The sequence below is a fragment of the Macrobrachium nipponense genome, chromosome 6 (assembly GCF_015104395.2).
Source record: "Macrobrachium nipponense isolate FS-2020 chromosome 6, ASM1510439v2, whole genome shotgun sequence".
In the NCBI taxonomy this organism is placed as follows: domain Eukaryota; kingdom Metazoa; phylum Arthropoda; class Malacostraca; order Decapoda; family Palaemonidae; genus Macrobrachium; species Macrobrachium nipponense.
The window spans coordinates 27,665,596-27,683,982 of record NC_061108.1 but is presented as its reverse complement, the minus strand read 5'-3'; the positions used below and the strand labels follow the sequence as shown (position 1 = coordinate 27,683,982).

The 18,387-nt window shown below is 39.7% G+C and overlaps 1 protein-coding gene across 2 annotated transcripts in view; it reads left to right on the top strand.

Annotated features, from left to right (window-relative positions):
* Positions 1-18,387, top strand: part of LOC135216774 (cyclin-H-like) — a 123,411-nt gene that overhangs the window by 81,820 nt on the left and 23,204 nt on the right. Inside the window, exons 6-8 of one of the 2 annotated variants that reach the window (XM_064252257.1) lie at positions 270-377; positions 560-675; positions 6,672-6,682. In XM_064252257.1, the coding sequence (XP_064108327.1) occupies positions 270-377; positions 560-675; positions 6,672-6,682 (235 nt within the window). Of the gene's footprint in view, positions 1-269; positions 378-559; positions 716-6,671; positions 6,683-18,387 lie in introns of both variants that reach the window. The other variant, XM_064252256.1, reaches the window with a different exon arrangement.

Here is an 18,387-nt window from a genome sequence, read left to right as displayed (position 1 = left end):
TTGAATTGCGAAAGAATGTGAAACCTTTCTAAGCAAACTGTCTAATGATGTAATTGTTATGTTTGGGATTAGTATTTATGATTCATAAAAGACTTAATTAAAACAAATTAATTATTATAAATGAATGATGAATGTTTGTTCAACTGATACTTTAAAGATGCTGAATAAAAATGGATTAAACAACTGGTTGGTTTATGTATAATTATTAGAATTACTGTACTATTGTGTTAAAATTATGAAGCACTCATGAAAAATTCTTCCTACCACAGACAAGATTCCAAAAGCTACAGGACCCAGAAAGGTTGCGACCTTATATTGAAGATTTTCTAGAGAAAGTAAATCTTACTGATGCCATTATATTGTATTCACCAGGCCAGGTAAATGCATTTCTGTACATGAATTTCAGTATGGTAGTGAATAAGTAATTATTGTATCCTTGTTTTTAATTTATGTTATTTTTCAATTACAAAAGGTTGGTTGTACCACCAGGGAGAATAATTTTATTGTGTATATGGTGGGCATCCAAAAATTGAACAATTATTTTATCTTTTGTTCACAGATTGCTCTTGCTGCTGTGACTACTGCAGTAAGCAGGCTTGGAGATAATCTAGATCAATATGTAACAGATATACTTTTCCCTGGAGACCAGAAGCAGCATTTAGCTAATCTAGTTTTGTTGAAGCAGTCAGAAGTAAGTGGAATATAGAATATCTATGTACGTACATTGATTAATTCTCACCGAAATTCATTACCTTCATTTTATCGTGTATTTTGGAGTGGTTACAGCCATGTTTATGTTGAATATCGCAACGTTTTATTTATTTTTTTCATGACAGACCTATCGGTCACAAAATCTCAATTTTGATATGTATTTTCTGATGCCTTTACAATAGAAAAAAAAAAAAAAAAAGCCAGAGTGAATGCTGGCATTAGTGCCCATTCAGCTTGCTGGTAGGTAAGTTATCTTTATGCTCTCTCCTCCATTTGTCTTGATAACACCGCCATGAATTTTATCCCCCATTTCACTCAACGAAATTTGGAAAATAAATGTTATTCACTTCTGATTTCATTTTTAAACAGTTGAGTTCTGCTTTTAAAGAAATAGATAGATAGCAAGTGGATCAAATAACAATCCAATTGAAACATGTTCGCAATGGGAGACCTGACATTGGGCACTTATTTTCAACAAATATACATCTAATTACACTTTAATTCTAGGAACAAATTTAAATTAATGAAATGGAGGAGAAAACAAAAGGATATGGACAGAAACAGACAAATGGTTTATACAATCAACAAGTCCCCTCCACCAGCTCAGTACACCTATGTATTGTTGATGCTGTATACTTTCATGTATAGATATAATAAACACAAAATCAGCTTAATGAAAGAAATTGCATAATAGAAGAGAAGTGAAAATTAATTGAAATGACTAGATTAGAAATGTATCAGACAACAGAAGCAGTTGATTAAATGCTCATCTGGCATAAAGTAACTGTACCTGTTTGTACAAATAATAATGTAGAAGATAAAACTTCTGGAATAAAAGAAGATACATAATAAAAGAAAAGAGAACAGAAATTGAAGTAAACAAAATTGAAAATGATCAGGAAAACTGAAGTGTGTGATTGACCACACACTGAGAGAGAGAAAAAAAAAAACTGATAACATGTACACAAAATTAAAGTAAACATGATCTCATTTTAAACCAAAGAAATTTACAAAATTAAAGAGAAGTAGAAGTAAATTCAATAATGAGAATATAAAAAGACCTGAGAGAGAAGAAAATAAGTGCATACATTGAGAGAGAGAGAGAGAGAGAGAAGAGAGAGAGAGAGAGAGAGAGCGAGAGACAGACAGACAGACAGACAGAGAGAGAGAGAGAGAGAGAGAGAGAGAGACGAGAGAGAGAGAGAGACGAGAGAGAGAGAGAGAGAGAGAGAGAGAGAGAGAAAGCTACCCAGCAATCTTGCTTCAGAGATAAACCTCAAAAGCGATTTTAAAGCCTACGGCCGCCGCACACCTTCTTTCGAAACTCTAGACCAGTCAAAGGCGCCGTAATCCCCACAACGGCGCAATAAGTAAAAGTATATTTATGCAGTATAGACTATAGAATTTACTGTACAGTACATGTGGGTGTCTAGAGTATGTAAAGATATAATAAGTTTTATACAGTGTACAGGTAGCTGTAGTGTTCAGGTTACGATCATTAGTCTTACGATAGTTCGATTTTATGAGAGATCAAATTACAATGGACTAACTTTATCCATCTTCTAGTTACATAAGTTCAATAAAACAGCAAAAGAGAATGATGAAAGTATGGTTTTAACGTTAATACTCGTTGCGTGAACGTGTACAACCATGAACAACGACCGAACGAGAAAAACTACTTTTTTTTTTCTAAGTACAACCGAACTGGATAACATGTTTGGCTTTTATTTTGATCATCGTACTACAGCGCAACATTACCGTATTTTTGTGTTATAAATGGCGTTATGTATAGAATAGAAAATGAGATATCTTATGTAATAACTTTATTCGCTAATATCAGAGAATCAGTATAGATTAAAGATCAATTGGGAAATATACCGTTAAATTCAAACCTAATTATGACTGAAGCTGAGAAAAACTGTTCAAGCTGCTAATGACTATTATCGTACATCGGCAACAAGGATAAAACTGCAGTAAACGTCTGCCAACAACACACAACCATAGATTAAAATTGGGATAAAATCATTTTAATCAAAACTAACTCGTGCTGAAAGAAACACCATTTTACTGTTGGTTTTCACGCCGATATAAGATAAATACGTAAATCAGTTCGTATTACGATGATATAAAGGATTACGTATGCGAACGGAATCACGTAATTTTTTACGCAATAAACATGCCGCCAACGTAATCTGTTAACGAAAAAAATAGTTCACATTCACAACGAGACATATTCAATAAATATTTCCACCTAAAAACACGCTGTATAAGGAGAAATAACTTTGTCTCATATAAGTCAAGTATCTAGATATTCGTTTATGCTAACTAGAAGCCAAGAGCATTCGCTCAGAATTGCGTTGATGGTGAAACAGACTCGTATTCATCAGCTGATTTCAAACCACAACATTGGCCGCTCCGCGGAATACGGGCTTAAGTTTGCCGTAGTATTTTAAAATACCATAATATGAGAATACATACAATATTCTTGGATACAGTGAAATAATGTATAACTTTTTAAAGGATTTATGGAAAAGATGCATAATTAATAAAATAACACAATGCATTTTTCGGAATTGGCGGACAAGAACGAACATGAAAAAAACCATCCCTTGACAACGTGGAGCGTAGTTACAAAGGCTGCCTTAATTTTTATATTTCTGTACCTTTAACGCAATATATTTTCATGCACTTTTAAACATAATAAAAGCATAAACATTTGAAAAAATCGACACTATCGAACGCTAAATTTTGCACTTTTTTTTAACTATATTTTTGGAAAGAGCGGCAGACGGCGGACAAAAAAAAGTGCAAATTAGCGATCGATGTGTCGATTTTATAAATGTTTATGCTTTTATGTTTTAAATGTGTATGAAAATGTATTACGAATAGGGTATTTTATTTCTGTGCAGAAATATGATAAAAAGGCAGCTTTTGAAACTCCCCTTCAAGTTATCGACTACGATGTGTTTTTCAAGTTCGTTCTTGTATGCCGCGGCGGCATACAAGAACGAACTTGAAAAAACAAAAAAAAAACATCGTAGTCGATAACTTGAAGGGGAGTTTCAAAAGCTGCCTTTTTATCATATTTCTGCACAGAAATAAAAATACCCTAGTCGTAATACATTTTCATACACATTTTAAACATAAAAGCATAAACATTTATAAAATCGACACATCGAATCGCTAATTTGCACTTTTTTTAGATCGATATTTTCGGAAGAGCGGCAGGCGGCGGCTTACAAGAAAGAACATGAAAAAACATCGTATTTGGTATCGTGAAGGGCAGTTTCAAAGCTGCCTTTGTATCATATTTTCTGTACAGAAATAAAAAATTGCCTTTCACGTAATACATTCACACACATTTTAAACAAAAGCATGAACAATTATGAATCGACACATCCATAGCTAAATTTGCACTTATGTAACTCGATATTTTTGGCATAGAACAGCGTCAGAGGCATATATTTTACCCTAATACCTACGTATTAACTCTCCATAAAATTTCTTAATATAATTTGCATAACCTTTATGGTCTTAACGGCATTTTCTACATATGTATGAAACTCGTTAGACAACGGCGCTAACGGCGCTGTTAACTGAAATTTGTGCCGTAAAGATACCTTTAAAATGCCTTATTAATTTTTTTAATGAATATTTTTGACGACCGCCGTAAAACCGATTCGCCGTTGAGTGATTGCGCCGTTAACAGCGGGCTGCCTGTACTTCAAAACTGACTGATTATCTAGTTTGGACTTGTATTCGACAGCCTACTGGGTCTTACAAGTTAAACTATTAATTTTTTTCCATTTTTTTTTTACAGTAGTGCCTCAGGTTATGAAATTAATCTGTTCCGAAGCGGCCTTCGCAACCTGATTTTTTCATATCTAGAACTACGTTTTACATGTAAATTGCCTAATTCATTCCAAGCCCTACAAAAGCACCATAGTAAATTTTATAATAAAAGAAATTGACCAATAAACAATGAAATACAACAATTTTGACTATTCAATACCTAACATAACTATGACTGTACCTGTAAATAAAGTGTATTAGTGTACAGGGTACAAGAAATACTGTATGTACATGTACGTACGTACTATGTAGTAAAATGTGGAACCTTACTTTTTGAGTGAGGCGATGTCCGAAAGTGACAACAGAGGAGGACAAATGGCAGCAAAACATTAACACTATATCCATCTTCGTTCTCCATAGAAAGCATCCTCTTCTTTCATTGAACTTCAGCAACATTCTTGGGACCAATGGCTAATAGCACAAGTAATTAAGTCACACACATACGATAAAGTAACTTACAGTACAACGAAAGTGAAATCACTAACACAAATTACGTTAACAAACGAAAAATATGTGAACGACGAATTCCAGGTGTTTACGATAATGCTGCCACAAAAAATGGTCAAGGAATGCCTTTACATAGAGGCATGATGGGACAGATGCTGACCAATAGGAGACCAGGATCTTATGGCGTTGACTAGTATCAGGAACCTAATGGGAGAGCAGGAGGATGGTTCGAGTCTACTGAGTTGGCGGATCACAAGTTTTAAGATTGTTCTCGGCGGCCCGCGGGCAAATCTCGGACTTTACCCTTTCGCAACCTGAATTATTTTTCGTACACAGAAGCAAAAAAATCCTTGTCTTTGCTTTAGTAACCTGAATTTTTTGTATGTAGGGACTTTTCTATGTAGAGGTTCCACTGTATAATATATAGTTTCACTTATACAACTTCCCCGGTGGTTACATATAGCTGTCGTCTCCTGACATCACGGCAGAATTTGAAATTCCCGGCAGCGCTAATGGTTGACAGGTGATCCCTCTACTCCTGCCCTCTACCGGGTACCAGGAACCATTCCAGCAATATGTCAGAAGTTTCCTGCTGTCGGAACCGATAACACGGTTCCTCTGCTGGTTGGAGTTTGGAATTGATCATCTTGGTTTTTCTCCTTTTGGTGATGTACCTTGAATTTTCTGATCTTTTTGCTAGCAGCGCTAGAATTATTTTGGTTTTGAAGAATTTTTGTCCTTTTTAGGAATTTATTTTGTTTTGTCACGATGTCTGACACAGGCTCTATTCAGTATAGGGTGTGTAGTAGTGGGTGTAAGACTAGACTTCTTAAGGGGAAGGGGACGTCCGCTATGATGTCTATTTTTTTTATTATGCAAATACATAATTTTCAAATATGTTTTATGATATATATAACACCTTCATCATATAAAAATTTCAAGTCATTTGAGCTAAAACTTTTCGTTTTATTAGCAAAAATCATGATTTAAAAAAAAAATAGGTAGAGATTTCTCCACTAATATGACATCAGTTGTATTGAAAATCATACCATAAAAACTTCTTTATATACGGAACAATTCTGTGTGACAGAATTTTTTATTTTTAATTTTCTAATTTTTTTTTTTTATGAATTTTTAATTTTTTTTTAGTCTAGACACTCAAAAAAATCTAAAAAAAAAAAAAAAAAGAAAAAAAAAAATAAAAATTCTGCACACAGAATTATGGGATTTTTATTTTTTCCTCTTTCCAATGATATCTTTCTCCTCTAAAAACTCTAAAATTGGATACAATAATAACCGAGTAATGGCTACCGACATGTAGGCATAAGTATGTTTTTGAGTTATGAGCTCCCAAAGATTTGCTATGTAAATTTTTGCTTTTTTCTTATAAAAGTCAAAACAACATAATTATAATTACTTTATTTGTACTTTTATTGTTGATTTCTACATCAAGGATCCTGGTCCTACCCTAAAAGTGAGTTAATACCCTCAGCGTGACACCAGATAATGATGTTGACGGCGAGACATGAGGCAATGAGGGCAGCTGATAACAATGAATTTTCGTGTTTTTCTTTCAGCACACTCCTGGCCTTCGCTAATTTTGCTAGCCTTAGTTGCCAAGTAGCCTTCTTGATCTTAGGTAACTTCAGCATTGCTATAAGTTCACTAAGAAGTTATAAAAAAAACGTAAATAGCGAGTAACCAAACGCAAGTGCCTTACGACATGTAACTCCTTTGACGTCTGTGGCGTAACTGAGTCATTCTCTTTGAGTCCTCGCCTATAAATAAAACCGCTCTGAGCAGCTCGCTTCTCACCCAGTGTCACACTACCTCTCATTGCTACCAGATGTATGAGAATTTCGGAAAAAATCTTAAAAAAATCGCTGTATATATGCAAAAATAAACGCGCAAAAATGATTCTGTCAAACTCAAGTCATACAGACGACGCAGTTACGATGACGTCATTATTTAAAAACCGCTATATCTTCATTATTTATAAAAATAATTGGCTGAAACTTCGGAAAGCATGCACGGCATGTTTCTGCATAGATACAAGTAATAACTCTATTTTTAATTTTTTCAAGTTGACATGTCATCCGCCATAGCGGACGGTCCCCTTAAAGCTTCACTTGATCCTCATTCTACTTGTCTAGCTGTAGGGTACGTGAATGTTCTTGAGAATACGTGTGAAGAATGTAATGGCTCTAACATCTCAGGAGTGGAAGGCTTTGGAAAGGTATATGAGAAAGTTTAGAAAAGGATAGAATCAGAAAGGCTTCACAGAGGTCTACTTCTAAGTCAGTGAGTAGCCAGGATATTCCTCTGAATTCTGTTAATCCTGATCCTATTAACCCCGTAGTGTTTCTCCTGCCCTTGACTCTGTATCTCCCGATCCCAATCCTGTGTCAGTATTAAGAGCCGATATGGACTTGAAATTTGTCTCTTTCCTCACCACTATGCAGAAAATGGGTGAGACAGTGCAAGAAGTGGTACTTAAATGTGACAAGTTACTTAGTGCTAGTGCAGTGGAGGAGGTGGCTGTTTGGCCTTCCGTTAGCTCTCCTAGGTCTAGGCCCCTGTCAAACTCCCCAGATCCTGGGAGGAGGCATGGATCTGCTCCCGAGCAGTGCCCCCACCCCTCAAGCAATCCTGTAGCCGTATCCCAGGATGCTGTTGCTCACCATTGGAAAGTTGTTGCGAGGAAGTGTTTTTCGTCAAGCGACTCGAGTTCAGATGTCTCCTCTCATAGAGGCTGGCGTCATAAGACGTCTAGACCGCTGAAGAGGTCTCGCAATGTTTCCCCTGCTGCGGTTCCCTAGAAGGTGGCGGCTGCCGAACCTACCTGTAGTTTTTGGGAGGAGCCTGAAGCTTTTTCTCCGGCTGTTTCAGTTTATCATCCTTCTCTCATAGAATTGGAGAAGCCGGACTCTCCACACGCCTTCAGAGCCTTCCCCAGAGCCTCCTCAAGCAGTAACTCCTGCGGTTCCAGACATGTTTGTGGCTCATCCTTCTATTCCTCCCGCGCCTTCTACGTTGGTGGATCCTCAGCTTTCGGTTTTAGACCAGATGAATGCCAAGTTAGGCAGTATTTTGGAGCTTTTTGGCAAATCTCTTTCTTCCCCGAATGTGCTCCCGCCCGCCTTGCATCTTCCGCAGGCTACTGTGCAGTCCTCTTCACAGGCTTGTCTTCAGTCTCCTCTTCAGGCTTCCATTCAGCCTCATGTTTCTGCCTCAGTCCAGGCGCCTGTTCAGACTCCATGTGACTCCTCTTCAGGCGCCAGGTCAGGCTCCTTTCCTGACTCCTTCTCTTGCGCCACGTCAGGCTCTCGCTCGGGCGCCAGCTCAGCCGCTCGGATTCGCCTCAGTACAGCGCAAACGACTCTCCTGCTCTCTTGCAGCCGCCTCGGTGCATTATTGTGTGAACTTCGCCGAACAGGAATCCTCTTCAGATGGAATGTTCCCCAGTTTCTTCGAAGGAAGCTTCAGATGTGGAGAAGAAGAAGTAGTAATAGTTACAGAAAAAGACAAGCATTTGTTCGGGGTATATCACAACTTTTTACGATTCTTTGTTGACAACTTGGGATTCTTTTGATTTTGCACCTTCCGTTCTAATTTCTCCTGGTTCGCAGTGGAAAAAGGACAGTAAGCCTGACTCCGCGTCCTCGTTCACGCGTCTCGACCCTCCTCGATTCGGCTAAGAAGGCTATCAAGAAAGTGAATGCTAGGCTTTTGGAGAAGAGGGAACAGGCGAAAAATGTCCTGCCTTCCCCCTTCGAGACTTTCGTCAAGGAGCCGTGTCTGGTATGACACTGGAGAAGTATTTTCCCTGGGTGTGACTGCCTCTGTTCAGGGAGACTTTTCGAGTCGCTTGGATTCCTTCTCGTAGATCAGCCCTAAATACTGCTAAGATTTTCTTTTCGGCAAGTGAGCTGGATCATCTTTGCAAGAGTGTTTTCCGTGTTTTTGAAGTTGTTAGCTTCCTGGATTGGGCCATTGCTTCTCTGGCCAGGAAAGTCAAGTCATTTGGGCTTTCAGAGGAGCAGTTGAAGGATTTTGCCTCTGTACTTGATTGTATTGATAAAGGCATCTGTGGATGGAGCTTCGGAGCTCGCTGCCATTTTCGCCTCTGGAGGATGTTGAAGAAGAGACAGATTTGGTGCTCCTTATTGTCGAAGCTCGCTGCCATTTTCGCCTCTGGAGTGTTGAAGAAGAGACAGATTTGGTGCTCCTTCTTGTCGAAAGGGGTCTCATCGAACCAGAAGTCCGCCTTGCTCTTCTCTCCTTTGGACAAGAAGCACCTTTTTCCGCAAGAGATTGTGGACGAGATCGCTCCAGTCCTTGACACAGAAAGCGACTCAGGATCTCTTATCACAGTCAGTGAAGAAGCCAGGAAGATTGCTTTGGTACTTTCTGCATCTCGTAGTGCTTCCACCATGGAAGCCCTAAACCATTTCGAGGTAGAGTTTCCGTTAGATCTTTCTTTAGTTTTCAGGGGAGAGGTAGAGCCTCGTCTAAAACCACTCCCTCTTCCATCAAGAAGTAGGCTCGTAGTCCTCCACACAGCAGTAGGAGCCAGATTACACCTTTTCTGGCAGACCTGGTGTCACCTCGGAGCGGATCCTTGGATGGTTCAGGTCCTGAAGGAAAGTTACACCATTCTGTTCAACAAGCACCCCCCTCTCACAGAATTTCCTGTAGATTTATCCGCTTACTCGGAGAACTCCGAAAAATTTGCCGCCCTCCATGAAGAAGTTCTCGCTTTACTGGCAAAGAGGGCCATAGAGTTAGTGGATGCTCCTCAGGAACCAGGATTTTCAATCGCCTTTTCCTGGTAAAGAAGGCCTCGGGGGGGTTGGAGACCGGTGTTGGGCGTGATCGCCCTGAACGTCTTTGTCCTGAAGACAAAGTTTTCTATGGAAACGACCAACCCAGTCAGTATTAGCAGCTCTTCATCCAGGAGACTGGATGGTTTCCATAGACCTTCAGGACGCCTACTTTCATATTCTGATTCATTTGGAATCGAGGAGATTCCTGAGATTCGTATTCCAGGGTCGGATTTATCAGTTCGGGGCCCTCTGTTTCGGCCTGTCGACAGCTCCACAAGTGTTCACCAGAGTTCTGTCGTCAGTAGCAAAGTGGCTTCATCTGGACGGGATACGGATCTCCATGTATCTGGACGATTGGCTTCTCAGGGCAAGTTCCAGACAGAAGTGTGTGGAGGACTTACAAAAGACTTTAAGGTTGGCGGATAGCCTGGGATTGTTAGTCAACAAGGACAAGTTGTGTCTCACTCCCTCTCAGGAGATAGTTTATTTAGGAGTGAGACTGAATTCAGTTCTTTTTCAGGCTTTTCCATCTCGTCAGAGGATCGACTCTTGCCTGAACAAGATAGACGAATTTCTCATCAGACAAACTTGCTCGGTGAATCAGTGGATGAGCCTGTTAGGCACCTTGGCCTCGATAGAGCAATTTGTAAGTCTGGGCAGGCTCAACATGAGACCACTTCAATTTTACTTAAAACAGAAGTGGCAAAGGAAGAAGTTCCCAGACTCCTTCGTGTTCCCCATCTCGGAAGGGATCAAGCAGGACCTCCTTTGGTGGAAGTCAGAAGGAAGACTAAGAGGAGGGCTTGTCTCTAAGCCAGTTGAGCCCCAAACCTTACGCTCTTGTCAGACGCATCGGACAAAGGGTGGGGAGCCAACTCTGGGGAAAAAGGAAGAAATGTCAGGACTTTAGCAGTCATCAGAAAAGCTGGCACATAAATCTGAAAGAGCTAAAACTAAAGGCGGTTCATTTTGCTCAATGTACTTCCAGACAGAGGTAAGAGGGAAAGTAGTGTTCAAGCAGACAAACACCACGGCTCTCTCTTAAATAAAAAACAAGGGGGGGGACACACTCGTTCTCTCTGTGCGAGGCAACGAGAGACCTGCTCATTTGGGCGAAAGAGAACAAGGTTGTTTTGAGCACAAGATTTATTCAAGGCTTGAAGAATGTAAAGGCGGACATTCTCAGCAGGAGAGGACAAGTCCTCTCCACAGAGTGGACTCTACATCCTCAATATGCAAGAAGCTTTGGGAAATTTGGGGATGTCCTCTTTTGGATCTCTTCGCCACGAACAAGACGGCTCGTCTGCCACTGTATTGCTCCCCAGTTCCAGACGAAGAGGCATTTGCAGTGGATGCCATGCTTCTGGACTGGTCAAATCTAGATCTTTACGCCTTTCCTCCATTCAAGATGCTAAGACTAGTTCTGACAAAAGTTCAGAGGTCATCAGAACGTAAGGATGACTCTGATAGCCCCCTTTTTGCTTTTGGCTGGCCAGGGAATGGTTTTTTCCCGGACTTACTACTGTTACAGACTTTCCAAGAGAGTTGCCGTTAAGGAGAGATTTACTCAGACAGCCCCACTTTTCGAGGTTACATCACAACTTGTCCGCTCTTCGACTAGTCGCCTTCAGACTGTCGAGCATCTCCTCAGAAAGAGAGGATTTTCAAAGAGAGCTTCAAGAGCTATTGCTAGACCCAGGAGAGATCCTCTGATCCAGTGTACCAAGCCAAGTGGGTCCAGTTCAGAGCTTGGTGCAAAAAAGAGGGAATTTCGTCTTCTAAGACCTGTATAGCTCAGTTAGCTAACTTCCTTCTTTTTCTTCATGAGACTAAGAAGCTTTCTACCCAGACGATTAGGGGTTATAGAGCTATGTTGGCTTCAGTGTTCAGACATCAATGATTAGATGTTTCTAATAATCAAGACCTCTCAGACCTGATTCGTTCCTTTGATATACAACCAAGAAAAAGGAGTCAAGAACAGTAGCTTGGAACCTGGATGTTGTTCTCAAATGGCTGATGTCTGACAAATTCAAACCGAGCTCCTCTAGTTCTTTTATAGATCTGACTAGAAAGACACTTTTTCTTTGTGCTTTAGCATCGGCTAGAAGGATCAGTGAGCTCCATGCTATTGATAAGAGAGTTGGGTTTGCTAAGGGAAAGGCCATTTGCTCATTAATGCTGGGATTTTTGGCTAAGAATAAAAATCCCTCCCATCCTTGGCCTCGTTCTTTCTCTATAAAGAACTTTTCGGAGCTAGTGGGGCCTAATGAGCTTGAATGTCTTCTCTGCCCAGTGAGAGCACTTAGACATTATGTGCAAAGAACCAAAGGTACAAGAGGTAAGAGTGATAACCTGTGGTGTTCAGTGAAAGATCCTTCTCGTCCTCTTTCTAAAAATGCGCTCTCCTTCTTTTTAAGGAATTTGATTACTGAGGCACAAGAACAATGTCAGAACTCAGATATCAAAGTGCTTAGAGTCAAAGCTCATGAAATAAGAGCAGTGGCTACGTCTATGGCGTTTAGACGTAATCTGTCTTTAAAAGACATTATTAAATCTACATATTGGAGAAGCAATTCTGTCTTCGCATCTCATTATCTGACAGATTTGCAAACCACATATGAAAATTGCAGTACATTGGGGCCATTCATTGTGACTGACACGGTATTGGGTGAGATGTCTCCCATCCTCACTAACTTTTCTCCTTGATTGTGGTTTTTTGTTTTAAGGTTGTCTGAAGATACATGGGGTTTTTGAGTATCTTTCAGTCTTTTAATGTCTTGGTGTATTTTTTTAACCGGGTGTGGTGATCCCTTGTTTCATTGTTTTTTTTTGTGCGTTGTACCGTGCCCTGAGCAGGGGCATTACAGTCTTGTCCGTTACGGTCACGTCCTCAACGACAAGTACTTATTATTGTGTCCGGCACACGGATCCATATATCCTGTCGGTACAATAAAGGCCAGCAGACTACAGAGGCGAGGGGGGGGGGGGGGGGGGGGGGGGGGGGGGGTAAACAACCAACTGAGTCAGCATACAAGAACGAACTTGAAAAACACTCGTAGTCGATAACTTGAAGGGGAGTTTCAAAAGCTGCCTTTTATCATATTTCTGCACAGAAATAAAAATACCCTATTCGTAATACATTTTCATACACATTTTAAACATAAAAGCATAAACATTTATGAAATCGACACATCGATCGCTAATTTGCACTTTTTTTGCCGCCGTCTGCCGCTCTTCCAAAAATATCGAGTTAGAGAGAGAGAGAGAGAGAGAGAGGAGAGAGAGAGAGAGAGAGAGAGAGAGAAAAGTGTGCAAATTTAGCGATCGATGTGTCGATTTTTCAAATGTTTATGCTTTTATGTTTAAAATGTGCATGAAAATATATTGCGTAAAAGGTATTTTCATTTCTGTACAGAAATAAGATACAAATTAAGGCAGCCTTTGTAACTACGCTCCACGTTGTCAGGGGATGGTTTTTCATGTTCGTTCTTGTCCGCCAGTTCCGAAAAATGCATTGTGTTATTTTATTAATTATGCATCTTTTCCATAAATTCTTTAAAAAGTTATACATTATTTCACTGTATCCAAGAATATTATATGTATTCTCATATTATTGTATTTTAAAATACTACGGCAAACTTAAGCCCGTATTCCGCGGAGCGGCCAATGTTGTGGTTTGAAATCAGCTGATGAATACGAGTCTGTTTCACCATAACGCAATTCTGAGCGAATGCTCTTGCTTCTAGTTAGCATAAACGAATATCTAGATACTTGACTTATATGAGACAAAGTTATTTTTCCTTATACAGCGTGTTTTTAGGTGGAAATATTTATTGAATATGTCTCGTTGTGAATGTGAACTACTATTTTTTTCGTTAACAGATTACGTTGGCGGCATGTTTATTGCGTAAAAAATTACGCGATTCCGTTCGCAATACGTAATCCTTTATATCATCGTAATACGAACTTTACGTTATTTATCTTATATCGGCGTGAAACCAACAGTAAAATGTGTTCTTTCAAGCACAGTAGTTTTGATTAAAATTATTTTATCCCAATTTTATCTATGGTTGTGTGTGATGGCAGACGTTTACTGCAGTTTTATCCTTGTGCCGATGTACGATAATAGTCATTAGCAGCTTGAACAGTTTCCTCAGCTTCAGTCATAATTAGGTTTAAATTTAACGGTATATTTTCCGATTGATCTTTAATCTATCATTGATCTCTGATTTATAGCGAATAAAGTTATTTACATTAAGATATCTCAGTTCTATTCTATACATAACGCCATTTATAACAAATACGGTAATGTTGCACTATATTACGATGATCGAAATACAAGCCAAACATGTTATCCAGTTCGGTTGTACTTAGAAAAAAAAAGTAGTTTTCTCGTTCGGTTGTTCATGGTTGTACACGTTCACGCAACGAGTATAACGTTAAAACCATACTTTCACCATTCTCTTTTGCTGTTATTGAACTTATGTAACTAGAAGATGGATAAAGTTAGGCCATTGTAATTTGATCTCTCATAAAATCGAACTATCGTAAACTAATGATCGTAACCTGAACACTACAGATACCTGTACACTGTATAAACTTTATTATATCTTTACATCTCCTAGACACCCACATGTTACTGTACAAAGTAAAATTATAATATTACTATACTGCATGAATATAATTTTACTTATTTTGAGCCGTTGTGGGAGTTACGGTGCCTCTGACTGGTCTAGAGTTTCGAAAGAAGTGTGCGGCGGCCGTAGGCTTTTAAAATCGCTCAGCGTCAAATCGTTGGCGTCGGTGTCCAGGGAACGGAACCCCTGCCGCTAACCGAGGGCCGCCTGTACAGAAAAAAAGAACAAATTTTTAATTGAGCCAGTGTTTGGTGTGCCGAATAAGACTGTCTATTTGAACAATATTAACAAAATACTAAATGAAAAGCCTTTCACAATAAAATTTAGCACAACTGATTAACAAAATCATTCGTCATTGCAGTGATACACAGCTAACTTGAGGTAGAGGGAGGGAACGTTTATATTTTTGATGAATAATGAATGGATGATTTTAAGTTATTGTGAGTCGTGGTATTGTTGAGGAGAGAAGAGAGTAAAATCTTACTATAATATGTACATAAAAGCAGTACCAATTCACATAAAAAATAAAATATTATTTCACAATAAATTCAACATAATGACAAAACATGGAAACAAATGTAATACAATAAAAAAAACCTTGCTCGAGTCAGTGTTCGGTGCGCTGCTGCTGAGAGAGAGGAGAGAGAGAGAGAGAGAGAGAGAGAGAGAGAGAATGGCTCTGCTTCCCACTGATTTTGGATGATTATTCGCCCATTTCTTTCACTTACACTCGATCTGCCCAAATCACTTTTATTTTTGTTACGGTAAAATACCAATCTAGTGACAATTACTTTTTATGATTTTTTACTATCGTAAAAGTAACTCAGCTCTGTAATAAACAAACTGGCTCTGCTTTCAGCATCTGTGTGCCTTCAATTGTTCGTTGAAACACCTTCCTTGTGGAAGTTATTTTATCTCTTTCCTTTTCTTGCATTCTTGATGCTGATTACTCTCTCTCTCTCTCTCTCTCTCTCTCTCTCTCTCTCTCTCTCTCTCTCTCTCTCTCTCTCTCTCAGACACACACACTATCGATTCCTTTGATTATCGTCGTACCTAATATGTGAATAAAATTGATTTTGTTATTAACCATTGCATACTGCAACCAACACGGTTTGCTCAAAGGGTTCCCGTCTCTACTCCCTCCATCCCCTAGCCAGCCGGTGCCATTTTTACCAAACAATACGTAAATTGTACACAGCAAAAATAAAATTTAGAAAATTTTACTTCATATAACGTAGTGTTTTATTACTTTACACTGTTAATTTAACTTTTGAACACATCAATAATAGAAAAAAGGGATTTTGACAAAGGAAAAATCTATTTCTGGGCAAGGACCAGTGTCGCCCAGTGAAATGTCCTTTTAGCACACTTTTCTAAGGTAAATATTACTAACATTACTAGAGAAAAAACTAAAATGGAACGTCAGAGTATTCTCAATCACTCGCCTTATATAAAAAGGTGTCGGTATGGTTTCTGGGGCGAGTGAAACCACTACCACGGGTCTCTTACCATTTAGATCCATCCTTCTACAAAATCCCCCTACTAGAGAGGGCCGACACACGGCCTACACCAGCAACTACTACTACTAGCGCTCCCGACGCCATCACGAGCGCCTCTTGTGGTCATCCTTGGAGTTAGGTTGTCAAGCTTGGGCCCAAGGGTGGGTGTAAAGAAGGGTGGGATTTCACTGGGCGACACGGGCCCTTGCCCAGAAATAGATTTTTCCTTCAACAAAATCCCTTTTCTGGGCTCAGCCCGTGTCGCTTTGTGAAATAATACCAGAGAAATGGCCACAAGCTTGAAAGAGGATATAACATGAGTAAGGGAAGAATGAAAAACAATTGATATAAAGTACTATAATCTAGAAACTTATGACTACAAAGATAATAATACATACTTAAAATTAATTATGATAACTTATAATAACCTTAAAACTATACAATATAATAGGTTATTTACAAGTGTGAGTAATCCTAGCAAAAAAATAAGGAAAACATCACAATAAGTGCCCTTTTTTGGCAGCTAAGGCTAAAAAAGGGAGGAGTACATGGTGGCAGGATTACAGGAAGGATGTCAGTGAGACAGGTAGAAAGGAGATCTGGATCTATTACTAAACTACTTAGGCAGTGTCAGGAGAAACTGTGTTTCCCGCTGCCACTGCTGGAAATTTAAGAGCTTCTAAGGATTTAAGGTAGTGACGTTTGAATACTGTCGGCGATTTTCCAGCCTGTATACTTTTTAAGATCATCAAAATTCATATGTTGAAAATAGTTGATCGAGGTAGCTACTGCCTTAATGTCATGGACTTTAGGGAATGAATTTGGGTTGGCTTGTTTAATAAAGTGCAGGATCTGTTGCCTAATACCTTTTAAGGAAATAGTGCCACCCTTTTCCCTCATAAATAAAGGGCTAGATATGCTCGTAAGGCCGTAACTGGACATAAAGAAGGGTCTTGAGGAAGAGGGAGGATCTTCCAAGGGGCCCATCTCATTGAAGCGTCCTCGGTTTTGGCCAAAAATTGACGATCTGGAGAGAGAAGAACTTCTGATGGGAGAAATTCTATATGACCCGAGTCTCTAGACAGAGCCGACAGTTCAGATACCCTGGCTCCTGAGGCCAGACTTAAAAGAAATAATGTTTTCCTTAGGAGGGGTAAGTAACCACATGAGTTGTTATCAGTATCTGAGGCCAGTTTGAGAACATCATTTAAGAACCATGACACTGTGCTAGGTCTCTCTGTTGGTCTGAGTCTAGCACAAGCTCTAGGAATCGAAGAAAAATAGGAGTCTGTTAGATCTATTTTAAAACGATACTGGAATATTTTCTTTAGAGCAGACTTTGTGGTAGTAATAGTACTGGCTGCTAAACCTTTTTCAAATAAAGACCTGAAGAAGGAAATAGCCAGGTTGGTAGTCATGGTTTGAGATTCAGTTCCCCTCAGAAATTTGGCTAGTTTCTTAACGGCTGAGTCATACTGACGAAGGGTCGATTCTCTTTTATCCGATTCTAGGAATAGGATGTTTTGAGGATCGATATCTGCATTCCTTTTAGCCGCGAAATTCATAAAGTCCATAAAGTTAGAGTTTTGAGAATTCCTGAGGAAGCGAACACAATCTTCATTTGCACTACTTGAGATAGCTTGGGATTAGGAATCCATTGAGGCCAGAGACCTAATTCCAATAGGAGTGGAAACCAGTTGCTCTTGGGCCAGTAGGGGGCTACTAGGGCAACTTGTCCCTTGAAAGTCCTAAGTTTGTTCAAAATTTTCAGAAGAAGATTCACTGGAGGAAAGATGTATACTTTCTTCCACTGATTCCAATCTGTGGCATACGCCAGAGGGTCCAGGTTGGGAGCCACATGCAGGGAAGCTTGTGGTTCGACTCTGAGGCGAAAAGGTCCACCTGGAGTCCTGGAACTTTCTGGCAGATCCACAGGAACGAACGCCTGTCCAGAGACCACTCCGACTCTAGAGGGACTGAGCGAGACAAGGCGTCTGCTATCACGTTCTTTACTCCTGCTAGGTGAGTGAATGACAGGTGCCATTTGTACTTGGCTGCCAGAGAAAATATGGCTATCATGACATGGTTCACATGGCTTGATTTGGAGCCTCCTCTGTTGATGCAGTGTACTACTACTGCGCTGTCCAATACCAGCTTGATGTGAGATCCCTTGGCTGGCAGAAGTCTCTTCAGAGTGAGGAATACCGCCATAGCTTCCAACACATTGATGTGAAGCTGACGGAATTGAGGGGACCAAGTTCCTTTTACTTTTTTGTACTGAGAGTATCCTCCCCAGCCGCTTAGTGAAGCATCCGTGTGGATAACTAATGCCGGAGGGGGGAACTGGAGAGGAATTGATTTTGATAAATTCTTGACCTCCGCCTAGGGGCGGAGTCGTTTGCGAAGTATCGCCGG